The sequence below is a fragment of the Panthera pardus genome, unplaced genomic scaffold (assembly GCF_024362965.1).
Source record: "Panthera pardus isolate Hobbes unplaced genomic scaffold, ASM2436296v1 HiC_scaffold_11, whole genome shotgun sequence".
In the NCBI taxonomy this organism is placed as follows: domain Eukaryota; kingdom Metazoa; phylum Chordata; class Mammalia; order Carnivora; family Felidae; genus Panthera; species Panthera pardus.
This window is the reverse complement of record NW_026526666.1, coordinates 92,398,882-92,413,648: the sequence shown is the minus strand read 5'-3', so window position 1 is coordinate 92,413,648 and position 14,767 is coordinate 92,398,882. Positions and strand designations below refer to the sequence as shown.

The following is a 14,767-nucleotide window of genomic DNA, read 5'->3' as shown; positions in this document are numbered from 1 at the left end:
CTTATGACAGAGGCCGGGGTCCTTAGTGTGGCACGAAAGATTCTGGCTCCATCTGCCTCACACTGGCTAATTTGGTAGCAAGGAGCTCCTTGCAGCCCTTTTCCCTTGCCCCTTCTCTAGCCCCCACAGTGGCTGGGGTATCTGTGCACCCTGCTTCTGTCACAGTACCTTGCATTTTGAGTTTGTTTTTTTCCTTAAAGACAAGGATGACTTTATTTTTTTTTAAGTTTATTTATTTTAATGTTTATTTTTGGGAGAGAGAGAGAGAGAGAGAGAAAGAGCGTGAGCAGGGAAGGGCAGAGAGAAGGAGACACAGAATCTGAAGCAGGCTCCAGGCTCTGAGCTGTCAGCACAGAGCCCGACGCGGGGCTTGACCCCATGAACCGCGAGCCGACATCAAGAGTCAGACGCTTAAGCGACTGAGCCACGCAGGCACCCCGCACTTTGAGTTTCTAATTATCAGTTGGCTCTAACTCTGGACGATAATCTTACTGGGTACAGGGCCTGGCATAGCACCTGGCACACAGTAGGGGCTCAGTTTGTGTGATGAAGGTAACGCTCATGCATAGTGTTGGCCAGGGTGAATTTGGGAAGGTATTTCGTTTACTTTGGGGAGTCAAAATTATTGTAATAGCTTTGTGTATCTGTGAGGGGGCGATCAAGGACGTGTCCTTGGGAGTCAGGCTGCCTGGTTCAAATCCCAGATGTGTGACCTGGGACAAGCTAGTTAACCTTTCTTTGTCTCAGTTTCTTGGTCACTAAGACAGGGCTGATAAAAGAAGTTTGCTGTGAGGATTAGATGAGGTCATTGAACCCCGAAGGGTAAGTGCTTGGTGAGTGCCTTTCACTCATGTCTTGTGATGTTCCTGAAAATGTTGTACATGTTGCGTTTTTACAGCTCAGTTATATTTTAGATTAAAGGAATTTGGTATTGGGGCGCCCGGGTGGCTCAGTTGGTTAAATGTCCGACTCCTGATTTTGGCTCAGGTCACGATCTCACGGTTCCTGAGTTTGAGCCCCGCATTGGGTCCTGCGCTGGCAGTGTGGAGCCTGCTTGGGATTCTCTCTCTCTCCCTCTCTCTGCTCCTGCCCTGCTTGTGCTGTCTCTGTCTCTCTCAAAATAAATAAACTTAAAAAAAGGGGGGGGGATGGAATTTGGTATTAAAAGGTTATTTGATGGGGGCACATGGGTGGCTCGGTCGGTTAAGCCTCCGAATCTTAGTTTTGGCTCAGGTCATGACCTCACGGTCCTTGGGGTCGAGCCCTGCATCAGGCTCTGCACCGATAGCACAGAGCCTGCTTGGGATATTGTCTCTCCCTCTCTCTGCCCCTTCCCCACACATGCTCCCTTCCTCTCTCTCAAAAATAAACATTAAAAAAAAAAAAAAAAAAAAAGGCTACTTGATGAATGTTATAAATAGCACCAGTGTTTTTCTAGTTATCCAGGTAGAAGTTCTCAGCATTTTCTTTGACAGCCTTTCCCCTTTGCAGCCCCCAAGCTCCAGATCCGCATACACACACTTAATCAGTTCTTAAGTCCTGTAAAGTCTGCCAGCAAAATGTCTCTTCCTTTCCAAGTGCTCCTGCACACCTTAGTTGGACGAATCTTACTAAAGCACAGCCTCAGTCACATTACGTATCTCAAGAAACTGCCTGCTGAATTAAGAGCTGTCATGTTTTGGTGCCTTCAGAATGTCCCCTATTCCTTCCTAGCCAGTATTCTAATTCATGTTTAACCTGTCTTTGCCTCAAGTCCATATAACCTTATAACTGAAATAGAAGCACTGGGTAACAGTTCCCACTTTTCAAAGAATAAACACTGTGTATTGGAGTGATGTACTCCAGAGGTAAATAAACGGATCCCCTGTGTCTTCTGCTTAGTAAATGCTAGTGACTGTAGATGAAGTAAATGTGTAAGGAAAAGGAGTTAATGGTTCTTGTTGCTCCATGGAATTTTTCATTTGAGTCAGGAGTCGGTGACAACATAATGGCTATAACAACGTACGTGTCGGGTATCCTGAATCCCCGGTTCTTGCATTTCCTTTCCCAAAGAGCAGTTGCTGATACTGATGGGGATGGGCAAGAGGGATTGGGGGTGTTGGGAGGGAAGGGACTCACCAGAAAATTCCCTTTTGAGCAGTTTGGATGAATTTGGATTCATTTTATCAGCCCTCAGCCCGTTTGGATTCATTTGATCTCTAGTCAGTGCACAAAGGGAAGTACTTCCCGGCTTGAATTGTTGACTCTTTGTCATTGATTCTAAGTGATTTCAGGTTTTTGTTAGCACTCCTGAAAAGTCAGACATCTGCAGTTTCTGTTCTTTCTTGAAGGACTGAAGAGTAGCACAGTCATAAGTTACCTGCCAAGATCCAGAAACACATAGTTATCGTATGTAGTGATAGGCCAGGTGCCCTGGTCTTCTGCTTACCCATAGGAAGGAGCCACGTGTGTAGGAAGGAGCCATGACTTTGGAGTCCGACAGCCTGGGTTTGAACTCTCCTTTTTTAGTTGTGTGTACTTGGGTAAGTCGGTTCCACTGAACTGTTTCCTCTTCTGGACGATGGGACCATAATACACCTTAGAAGGTGCCTCTGTGGGTCAAATGAAATAATATCTAGAAACATAATACAGTGCCTGGCACTCTGTAAGTGTTAGTACCTCCAAAGCACCCACCCCCAAAAAGATGTAATGCGTTGGGTTCTTTATTGTGTTTCTTGAAATGTAGTAATTCTGCATTTTTTCCAGTCTCTCTTAAATAAAGTCTTCAGAGCTTTTTCTCATTTTCCTACATGCTATGCCCACATATGAATTTATTAACTAGTTATATGTCAGTAAAATGTGTGCCAAACCTGTTTCTTCTTCTGTGCCTTGGAAAGTCGTATGACTGTCAGAATTCTGAAGTTGGATCGTGTGCTACATACACACATTCATTTAAAAGGACCCTTTTAGTGAGCTTGGCTTCTCTGGAAGCAGAGCACATCAGTAGTGACTTCCACATTTACCTTCCCTATTTTGGCTTCTTTCTGCTGACTGGTTTGCTTGTTCTGATCAGAATCCAGGGAATTGATGTCTACCCGAGAAAGTCCTACAGATGTTCCTTCCAGCCCCTGTCTAATCTGGAGAGCCACAGGAAGGTGGAGGTCTTGTCGGATAGCCCCCTTCTTCCTCTGTTTCCCACATACCCTACAGCGATGTTGACTTTTGAGAAGCTGATTAACACACACTGACTTTACCATCTCTGGGTCTTTGGCCCGGCACACTTTCTTGGTTAATTCACATGACTTGGCATTTCCACGTGGACACCTGGGACAGTCCGTCTTTGGCTCAAAGCATTAAGTAACACAGTTTGGAGCTGACTTAAAACTGTTTATTTATTTTTTTCCTCATAATTTGGGCCCTGAGCATCTTTCATAAATCAGGAATGTTTCTTGGAAATGTAATTCTCACTAAACTCAGTCCCAAGGGTGCTTCTCTATAAAAGCACATTCTTGTTTGTTCTGTCATAACAAATGCATGTGATGATTGTAATAGCATTGATAGAAACATGATTGAACAGGAAAGCATGTCCATTATAAACAGATCAGTTTGATACTAATCCAGGTTCAAAGCATAAATACAGCTTTATGAAACACAAGATAGCTCTAGGAAAATCTTTATTATATTTGAAGCAAAATGTTCTAGTTAACAATGAGTCTGAAGGAATCACCTTTATTTATTTATTTATTTATTTATTTATGTATTTGTTATTTATTTATAATGTTTATTTCTTTTTGAGAGAGAGAGAGAGACAGAGCTCGAGAGGGGAAGGGCCAGAGAGAGAGGGAGACACAGAATCCGAAGCAGGCTCCAGGCTCCAAGCTGTCAGCACAGAGCCCGACACAGGGCTTGAACCCACGAACTGCAAGATCGTGACCTGAGCCGATGTTGGATGCTCAACGAGCTGAGCCACCCAGGCGCCCCAGAATCCCCTAGTTTTAGAACGTGTATGTCACGACCTGATATGTTCCTATACAAAATTGCTGATGGCAATTTTGCAGCTCCCACTCAGAGTTGGGAGAAAGGTTGTGACTTTCAGCTGTGACTCACCCACAGTGTGGTCTGTAGTCAAGCCAGTGGACTGTATTTTAATAGAGGATGAACTCTTATGTGACACTTTTGACCTGTTTTGAGTTCCATTAGAGAAGTGACAGAACTTACTACCACTTACTGAATTCGAATTAGGTCCCAGACACTGCCAGATACCTTGTATTTTCCTGATACCGCAACTCAGTGAGGTTGTTTTTTCTCGATAGCCGAGTGGGGCGAGGCCAGGCGACGTTAGATAATTGAGCTGACGTCAGAGAGCTAGCTGTGGAGCAGTGGTCGACTCAGGCCCGCCTCGTGATGGCACTGGTCCTCCTGCCACGCCACTTGGAGACGAAAGCCCTCCTTGTTCTAGAACCTTTATCTTTTCTTTCAGACATTTAAGAACAGAGTTGCTTGGCACGTGGCTTCTAGGGATCTTAAAAACTCGTGTGGAATTCCTGAAGCTTCTCATATACACAGACTGCCAGTTGCAATGGTACTGAAGTTTTTGCTCATACATTTTGATAGAAGTTATAGAAATTAAAATGGAGTTGCTTTGCAGTTTCGCTTAATTTTTAGGTACAGGTCAAATGTTAGTATTGATAACCATACATTAAGCTGATGAATTTAGGAGCTTCATTCAAAGTGTTAAATGTCAGGCGCCTGGGTGACTCAGTCGGTTGAACGTCCGGCTTCGGCTCAGGTCAGGATCTCGCAGTTTGCGAGTTCGAGTTCCGTGTCGGGCTCTGTGCTGACAGCTCAGCGCCTGGAGCCTGTTTCGGATTCTGTGTCTCCCTCTCTCTCTGACCCTTCCCTGCTCATGCTATGTCTCTCTCTGTCTCTCATAAATGAATAAATGTTAAAAAAAAAAAAAAAAAAAAAAAGTTTTAAATGTGAGGCGCCTGGGTGGCTCAGTCCATGAAGCGTCCGACCTTGGCTCAGGTCACAATCTCAGCGTTTGTGGGTTCGAGTTCTGCGTGAGGCTCTGTGCTGACAGCTCAGAGCCTGGAGCCTGCTTCAGATTCATTGATTCTCTCTCTCTCCCCCCCCCCCCCATCCCCCGCTCACGCTGTTTCTCTTTCTCTCTCTCAAAAATAAAAAAAACATTAAAAAAAAATAAAGTGTCAAATGTAAGTCTACTTATCCTGATGAGCACTGAGTAATGTATAGAATTGTTGAATCACTGTATCGTACACCCGAAACTTCTATAACACTGTATATGTATATGTTACACTGTACATGTATATGTTAGCTATACTGGAATTAAAATTAAAAACTTACAAAAGTGAAAAAAAGTCAGAAGAATAAATAAAAATGTTAAATGTAAGCCAGAGTGGGATCTTAGTTATCATATGTTAAGTTATTGATAAATAAAATGGGTCCCTGGTCTTTTTTGCCCCCCTGTGATCTTTCATAGAAACGCTTCGTAAGTGAATTTGTGAGAATTTGTTTTTGTGTGACTCCAGACAACGAGCTCTTCCTCCTTAACTGCAAAGTCCATTGGCAATTGCAACTTTTACCGGGTTGATCCCGCAGGAGCAGGCATTGCCCCAGTTTGTTCTGTTTGGGGGCTGACATCCAGAGTACATTTCTATCCCCAGACTGCAATGAGATTATGTAGCCTGCTTGTTAATTCTTGCTGATTATGTTTGCTTCTTAATTATTGGCAGTGAAGTAAAGCTTCATGATACGTGGCATGGTGAGAGCAAAGATTTTTCTAAATAAAGTTGAAACCAGAAATTGTCTGTATGTCACAGTAATGGCCATCAACATATATTGATTTTCTCCCCTTTTTGACACAAAATGTGGCTTAAGGCATACGCAGGTGTACTGCGATTGGTTGTTGTTCTTTTAAATTTGTTACCAAATCTGCTTGGGCATAAGATAGGGCCGTATTTTATATGTCATTAGTGGGAGCGAGTTCCTTGTTTTGTTATTAAGATAGTATCAGATGAACTACTCAGGGATTGCTCCTTCCTAAAAATTTGGGTTTATCTACTAGCCGGTTTTATGATGTCCTTTTGGGCGCTGAGCATGCATTGAAGTGCAGGGTTAGATTGATTTGGAGTAATTTCTTTTTGAAAGAATTTGTGCCAATTCTTTTTCCTCTCCAAAAGAAATGGTTTCGGAGCACGGGCTCCTTGCCTAATGTCAATTCCATAAGGCTTCTCGTGTGTGTGTGTGTGTGTGTGTGTGTGTGTGTGTGTGTGTGTGTGTGTGTTTCCTTGCCTCCCTCCTTCCCCTCTTAACTGGACTTTGCCATGAAGAAGATGTGTACCTATAATCAGGCATTTCTTTAGGTTTATTTGTCATTCCAGACAGCATTGACCAAAAGAACAGGCTTGAGTGGGGGGAAGGCAGTTATATAAACCTTATTCATAGTTAAATATTTGCTTCCAGGGAAGGTGAAAAATGCTTTGTACTTTTTCCTTTGGCTTTTTTCCTCTAAGAGAGCTTGTCATGCAACAACACAAAAAAGTGGCCAAAGGCGGAGAAAACTCTTCTCTTTTCTACGTTGGGTTTGTTTTTATTGTAAGACAAACCTTTCATGTTTTATTGTTACGAAGTTTAACGTGGCCTCGAGGTGCCGATCTTTAGTGGAAACAGCTGCAGAGTCGGTGTCCCCGGATCAGGTGGGACTTTCTTTGAAGCAACATGTTGCTTTTAAAAGAAATCCAGCATGTGAGAACTTGAGCCTGTGAAACTCATCAGCGGCTGCACCGTTGCTAATCTGTCAAATAACCGAGATAGCTAAGTTTAAGTAAAACACTGGCATTGAAAAATCAGTTTCTGTGTTATTTTTTTTTCTGGAGAGAACAGTCTTATTATTTTGTGTCTTAAAAATACAGAAACGGAGGAAAACACCACTCTTAAGAATTGAAGGTGTGGCAGCCCAGTGTCAGGCCGTAGAGCACCCTCCGTCTTTTGGTCAGTCTGAGCTGTGATTTTGGTCTCCTACCTGCAGGTGGATGCCTTTGCTGGGAGCAGAACTGGGTGACTGGACATACACCTGCACTTAAACGTGTAAAGATTTCCTGTTCTGTGTGGGCTGATGTTGAAACATCTCTCCTCTCTGACGAGCGATGCTGGTAGCAGTGGGTTGCCATCATTCTTGGTCTACCACTTGGAAAAGTTGAGCATCAGAGAGCTTTCTTTCCTTGGGGAAAAATAGGAGAGACAGGCATGGAGTCAGAGGGACAAGAAAAGTGCTGGAATATTTTCCTTTTGGGCTTTTGATTTGTTTGCCAAAAAGTTGCCTTCCAGATGGAGAAGACCGAAAGCTCTGATTGTAAGCCATTATGTTTTTACTGGCCTACCTCCCCATCCCATTGCCCGGTTTGAAATCTGTAAGCCAGTCCAAATCCTTTACCTCATTTTCTAGTACCAATTTACTGTCTTACTCATCTTCCAGCTGCAAGGGGGTGAGGCAAGTCGCTTTGAAATTGAACCCTGTGCCATTTTATAAACCAGGCAACAGCATTTTCTTGCCAAGGAGTATCAATCGCGATCGCTCCCATTCTCTGAAGCTCGTGAAGCTCGTCTACCAGGTAGACTTGTGTCTGTGACATGTGTGACAGGATTAGTCCGGGAATGAATCTGAACAAGCCCTTGTGGCCTTGTGTAGACTTGTTACTACCCTGGTTGCCTAGCGTTCTGGGCTGTTGTGTGGGAAGCACAATTTGCTTTTTGGCTGTATCTTACTTGACTGGCTGTAGACATCTCGACACTCCCAGTTTTCCCTTGGGAGGTAGTGATTGTTTAGGGGTTTAAACCGTAGGGGACTCCAGTGTCGAGGCACAGGGGGTACGGTGCCTTTGGAGTCGGGCAGACTTGGGCCCAGTTCATTACTCTGCCGCTAACCAGTATCCTTGAGCAAGTTATTTCCCGCATCTGAAAAATGGGGCCTAATACCGTATCAAGTTGATGTTTGGTTTAAAAGAGAATTTAGGGGCAGTGGCGAGAGAATGTTGGGTACGTGTGGGCAATACTAAAATGTTAGTTCCTTTTCCTCAAATGATGTCAGCTTTGAACAGGTTAACTATTGTGGTCTGTAAGCTCACTAGTTTTCCACCATTTTATTAAATTATATGGAAGTTGGGGTGACATGAGTGATTTTCAGATACTGCATTTTATTTTATTTTTAATTTAGAGAGGGAGAGAGAGTGCAAGTAGGGGAAGGGGAGAGGGAAGGGGAAGGGGAAGGGGGGGGGGAGAGAGAGAGAGAGAGAGAGAGAGAGAGAGAGAGAGAGAGAAAATCCTAAGCAGGCTCCACTCTCAGTGCAGAGCCCTACACAGGGCTCAGTCCCACAACCCTGGGATCATGACCTGAAATCCAAGAGTTGGATGTTCAACCAACTGGCCACCCAGGCACCCTGTAGGTACTGCTTCTTATGTATCTTTTAAAGTTGTTAGTATTTTTATTTATTTTATTTTTATTAAAAAATTTTTTTTAATGTTTATTTTTGATAAAGACAGGGCATGAGTGGGAGAGGAGTAGAGAGAGGGGGAGACACAGAATCCAAAGCAGGCTCCAGGCTCTGAGCTGTGAGCACAGAGCCCAACACAGGGCTCAAACCCACAACCCGTGAGATCATGACCTGAGCCACCCAGGCATCCCTGTATTTTTATTTATTTTTTAATGTTTATTTATATTTGTGAGAGAGAGCACGAGCAGGGTAGTGGCAGAGAGAGGGAGAGAGAGAATCCCAAGCAGGCTCCGCGCTGTCGGCACAGAGCCAGATGTGGGGCTCCATCTCATGAACCACGAGATCACGGCCTGAGCTGAACCAAGAGTCAGACACTCGACCGGCTGAGCCACCCAGGTGCCCCAAGATACTGCTTTTTAAGGTTGAGCACCGAACCTAATGCAGGGTCTGTTGGACAGGGCAAAGTAATGATTTTTAATTAAAATTCCTATCCGTGTAGGATTTAGTCACGAGAAAGAAAGCGACACCGTGGCCACATACATGTGGCAGGGGAGAATTACCAGAACTCATTCCGAGTAAGTAGCATAAGCAGTTTCTTCAGGCCACTATCAGCTGGGTCGCTGCTTGGGTGGATGAAAAATTATGGGAAGGAGGTTGCTTGTGCCGAAGTTCCGGGTTTGGAGCAGAGAGGTCAGGCTGGTCGACCGAGGAGTACTCTGAGTGTTGACACTGCAGTAGCCTAAAGTCATGATTAGAGAAGAAGCTCTTGGAGTTCCAGCAGCACAAACTGGAAAACTGTGAAGGCAAAGTGAGGAACGGGGGGCTTTTTTGTGGTGCTTAACTGTAAAGAGGTTGGTTGGGGGCGCACTTGGACCCTGGAGTAGACACTCTGTCAAGAGCATCGGAATACTTTTGAAAGGTCTGAAAACAATTGGCAAGTCTGAAAAAATTCAAAATCAGAGTTTGCTTCTCTTCCTTGGTGTGTGTAACTTTTCTGATAATGGCAAAATGAGTTTACCTCAAAGTCCGGGATGTGTATCACTGCAGTACAGGAGGTGATTTTTTGCCCCTAAACTGGTACCACATTTTAGGTAAAACATTTCTTTTAAAGGTTCTACATTCATTTTAACATATCTTACGAAAACGATATAGCTAGCATTCAGGGCTATGATTATACCAATGTTATTATTTATTATTGAAGTTCAAGCCATATTTACTTAATTAAATTGTGCACTGATTTTCTTATCTTTTTTTTTTTTGTAAAGAAAACGATTGGGGCCCCTGGGTGGGTCAGTCAGTTGAGCGTCTGACTTCGGCTCAGGTCATGATCTCGCGGTTTGTGAGTTCGAGCCCCACATCGGGCTCTGTGCTGACAGCTCGGAGCCTGGAGCCTGCTTCAGATTCTGTGTCTCCCTCTCTCTCTGCCCCTCCTTTGCTCATGCTCTGTCTCTCTCTGTCTCAAAAATAAATAAAAACATTTTAAAAAATTTTAAAAAGTTAGAAATGAGAAGATCAGCTCTGTACCAAGTTTGTTGTTGTTTTTTTTTGTACTATGTTTTATAGATGTTCACATTTATGAAAGGTTCGTTTTATTTTTGTCACATTACTATTATGAGATTGAACATGTTTTTCCTCCCTCTTTGTAGGTACTGGTTTTGGATTAGGACTGGTTTTCTCACTTACCTTCTTTAAAAGTAAGTGTGACTTTTACTGCCTTTTCAACATAATGTCCTAGTGTGTGCATACACATAGCAGGGACGCTTCTGGAGGGCACATCCACATGGTTGCCAAGCATACACTTACAGGTTTAGGGAGGCCTCTGTCAAATATGCTAGACAAAGAACGTGGACTCAAAAGAGGTCAGGATGGGCTGGGCATCTCTAGACTTTCCCCTGGGCATTGAGTCAGGGTGCCTGATATCTTAAATATGATATCATTTGAAAAGCCTCTACTTTCTGCCAGTGAGTCATTTGGCCAAATCTGCACGCTCAAATATTTCAAATTAATTATACTTTTTTTCTCAAGGAGGTTGAAAATGAGAGTCCAACTGGTAAGAAAAACAAGTGGGCCAGAAATACACATGCCTTTTAACCAGAAACGCTTTCGTTCTGTGTAAGAACTTCTGACGTTGGGATATTGAACAGAAGCCGGAGGGGTCACTTTGACCCCTTTCCCATGAAGAACTTGAGCTGGGGGATACATTACTAGAGAATCACAATTAATACCTGGTGCTGATATAAAAGAATCATTTACAGTCTTGGCTTAAGTAAGCCTCACAACTTCCTGTCATCAAAATTCAGTTGGTTCAGTTTAAAACTCAAGCACCTTACTGGAGGGTGGTATTATTTCTGATAAGGTTAAGAAATGAGTTAAAATGAGCAAATGATTAGAACTGATGTTTGTTAACTAACTGGAATTTAAATAAAAGTTTGGGGGGAAAAAAAAGAACTGACATAGAAAAGTTAAAATGTTCGACTGTGTCTACTGTTTTCCGTGTTGTACCACTCATGAAGACCTCAAACCTAGCAGCATAGGTACCAGGTAATTATTTGCTAAATTAATACGTTCACTCAAGGACTCCCTTTCCTGGTTTTTGGCCGTTGATTAAACATCGATAGAAATGAATGGCATGTTGTACGTATCAGTAGGAGGCATGCTGAATATTTATGGAACCCTAAGCAATGTATTTAAGCCAGACAAAAAACTTTATCTTCTCTTAATCGTTCTCTATTGGGATTTTCCCTTTTTCTGCTCACTAGGAAGAATGTGGCCCTTAGCCTTTGGCTCTGGCATGGGATTGGGAATGGCCTACTCCAACTGTCAGCATGATTTCCAGGCTCCATATCTTCTACATGGAAAATACGTCAAAGTACGTACAGAATTGATATTTCTCTTTCTTTTAAAAGACAAAGAGTTTCTCCTGAGTCTCTGAAGAATTCTTTGGAGCACATATACTTAATAGACTGTGTGTGTCACTGAGCTCCTGATTGCTCTTTGGCGTCTCGTGGTGTTGACCCCGCTTGGGTGCCTAGTCTCTCCTTCCACTGTCCCTCGAGATGCACGTGTACGTTCACACACAGACTCTCTTGCTAGCGACTGCAGCTCAAGAACCTGCCTGGAAATGTATCGTCACGGTAAAGTGGATCTGTCTTCGATACCTGCCAGTGGCGCTCACGTGCGACATCGTGGAGTGCCCCGTTCACGTCTCATACACGCTCGGGCGAAACCCAGCAGCTGGGACTCAGCCACGACTCTGCTTTTTATTGAGGAGGGGAGGTTCTTGACTGTAGTAAGTCCCAGTGATTCTGCCAACATCCTTGTCTACAGACATTTTTACTAATGCGGACACGGTGAAAAGCTGTAACGTGCCTCGAGAGGGAGGAAAGTAGCACATTTCCTAAGGGTCTCGTGTGTCGCAGCCTTCCCGTCGCCTTACCGTGCTTACCGCGGGGTTTAGGGGAAAGGATCTCGGGAGGCCGGGTGCTCAGGGACGCGGGTGTATTTAGTTATGTATCCCCAGGGCCCAGAACGAAGTAGACGCTCAGACAAAAGTGAAACGAAGGAGCGAAGGAGTGACGTGCACCGTATGCCCCATTAGACGTGTTCGTGGCCCCAGGCTTCCTAAGGCGGAGTTTTTGCAGCAGCACCAGCTGCAGTGAAGAGTGTCCCGTTGCCTGGCTGTGTCGAATCGTCTCCTTTCTGGGTCACCGTGAGCTAGAGCCAGTTGATCTGGGCAGCCTTGGGGGGAGGGGGCGGGGAGAGCCCAGAAGCCAGGACACCCAGGCGTGGGTCCTGGGCCACCACCCGCTTGCTTCCTGTGTGATCTTGAGTTTTTGCTTCTGAGATTCTGTCTTCCGTCCATAAGAACAGGGTGGTAATTTCTACCCACAGGGTTGCTGTTAGAATTCAGCGTGAACATGTTTGTAAGCCGTGAGGTGCTGTAGAAGGAGGCACGTTGGTGGCAATAGTTGAGGCCGACCAAGGAAGGGTGATTGGTTGGCTTAGCCGTTGTTCCACCCTGATAACAAGCAGAGCAGAAAATGTGGTGCAATGGAGTGTCCCAGTTCTGGTCAAAAGCCGTAGCCGCAAGGGTCACCGAATCCCAGATGACCGTACCCGCCACAGCTCGGTAGCCTCTCTCTTAGAACCTGCCCACACTGTCAGCTGCCTGCCCGAGCGACCCGTGTGCGCATGCTCGCCGAGGGAGTCGGGAGCCGGGGAGCCTGGCTGCCCTGTCGCCTCCCTCCATGTTAGTGCGCCATCTCCGCAAAGCCAGGGTGAGGTAATCAGAGGGACAGCGCAAGGAGAGGCCGAGGCTGACGACGGGCAGTTTCCACTGCTCCCTGACCCTTCGCTTTCTTGGCACTCGGGCCGGATTTGGGAGAAGAGAACAGAAAGGAACAGGAGAGGAGCTTCAGGGCTTTTAATTGTTTAAAAGACTCTCTTTGTTCCGAACTGGGTTGTCATGGGTAATGGCTCAGGCGTGATTATATGCATATTATACATTTAATGGTGGGGAATTACTGTGGAAAATATTGTTCCGATTTTACAGCCTTGTGTGGATTGCTCCAGCGTGGCCTTGTAACTTTATCTGAACTTGAGTCTGTGCCTCTCTGTGCTGTCATCCTCCTCTCTGAAGAGAGGAGCGCGGCGCGGGGCTGTTGCAGGGCAGTCACTTTATGGTGGCTGTCTGTCGGGTGCCCGCGCTGCCTTGTGGGCCCTCCTCGGTGCCCCCGCTTTCTGTGCTTTCTCTAGCCCGCCCTCCCAAGAGATTAGTGGGAGAGGTTTTACTGCCCCTCGCTGAGCAGATGAGAAAACACAGATCTTACTGGGGTTGAGAAACTGGCCAGAGATCCCCTCATTAGTAGGGCTGCTTGATTCCAGAGCCACGCTCTGTCTGCTCACCTGTGACGCACCCTTTGAGGAGTTGTAGGAACGGTTGTCCAGGTACCGACTAGGCAGACCTGTTCTTTCCCTCGCTCCTCCCTCAAAGATGAGGGAGCTGCTCTTAAGAGCCTGGGAGGGGTGTTTATGGTCCTCTTGCGAGACTGTTTTAATTTTTTTTTTAATGTTTGTTTATTTTTGAGAGAGAGAGAGAGCACGAGCAGGGGAGGGGCAGAGAGAGAGGGAGACACAGATTCCAAGGCAGGCTCCAGGCTCTGAGCCGTCAGCACAGAGCCCGACGCGGGGCTCGAACTCCCGAACCGTGAGATCGTGACCTGAGCCGGAGTCGGACAGTTCACCCGCTGAGTCACCCAAGCGCCCCCTCGTGAGACTGTTTTAAAGCAAGCTGGGTGTTGAGTTTTGGGCCCGTTGGTCCCTCGGGTTAGAGATGGCTGTCAAAATGCTGTGTGCGCACTTCTAATCAGAGCGTCCCTCCTCTGCAGGAGCAGGAGCAGTGACTTCCACCTGAGAACATCCCAGTGGGAGGAAAAGAGAAATCCTGTCTACGCCTCAGGAATACTGAAGTGCCCTGGAGTAAGCTGACATTCTTCTGTAGCAATGTTATCAGTAATGCTTTCAACTCCAGCACTGTTTATGTATTTGAAACCAAGTCTGTTTCTTGTTTTGTATTTTCTCTCTGGAAATTGCGAGAAGGTGGTCTTAAAAGAAATAAATTAAAAATAGGCAGCCCAGTGCATTGCCTGCGTTTCTTTGCCTCTGGTCTTTGAGCAGGAGGAGGACTGTATTTGGACTGCCAGCAGCTGTCGCCTTGGGTCCCAAGCTCCCAGCCTTCCTGAAGCCACAGCCACCCTGCACCCCATCTCCCTCCCCCCCCCCCACCATGCATAGTTTTCGGAACCACTTCTACCTCGTGTAATGGGTGCACGGACGTTGCTGCTGGGTTGTCTGCTGATGATGACAGACGTCTGGAGGAGCCTTGCCTTGCAGGAGCAGCTCTTTAAGATCTGTGTGTTGTCCTCACCAGGGGACCCGGCAGGGCACGTCTCAGTGTGCCCAGTGCACGAGGTCAGAGAGCTGGCTGTGTGGAAGGGTGTGGAAGCGGACCGCGTCGGTGGCTCACTCCATCAGCCACAGCTGATTGCCACAGCTTCGTGGAGCTGGACACAGTCCGGGCTTCGGCTCTGGGGGCTTTGTCCTGGGGGGCGGGGAGAACTCGTGGCCGGCCCACCTGGCTGGAAGGCCACGTTTGGGGTTAACTCCACACAGCAGCTGAAGTTTGAGGACGGAGGGGCCACTTCTAATGCCCCTCTGTGAGTTTATTCCTTTGGTTTCACCTGAACCAGGGAGGCTGGATGCAAAAGTAATACAGT

The 14,767-nt window shown here is 45.9% G+C and overlaps 1 protein-coding gene across 1 annotated transcript in view; it reads left to right on the top strand.

Moving 5' to 3' along the window:
* MICOS10 (mitochondrial contact site and cristae organizing system subunit 10) overlaps window positions 1-14,128 on the top strand; it is a 34,008-nt gene extending 19,880 nt beyond the window's left edge. Inside the window, exons 2-4 of the mRNA XM_019461584.2 lie at window positions 10,139-10,186; window positions 11,252-11,361; window positions 13,880-14,128. Of these exons, the coding sequence (XP_019317129.1) occupies window positions 10,139-10,186; window positions 11,252-11,361; window positions 13,880-13,894 (173 nt within the window). The 3' untranslated portion in view covers window positions 13,895-14,128. The remainder of the gene's footprint in view (window positions 1-10,138; window positions 10,187-11,251; window positions 11,362-13,879) is intronic.
* Window positions 14,129-14,767: the final 639 nt, after the last annotated feature.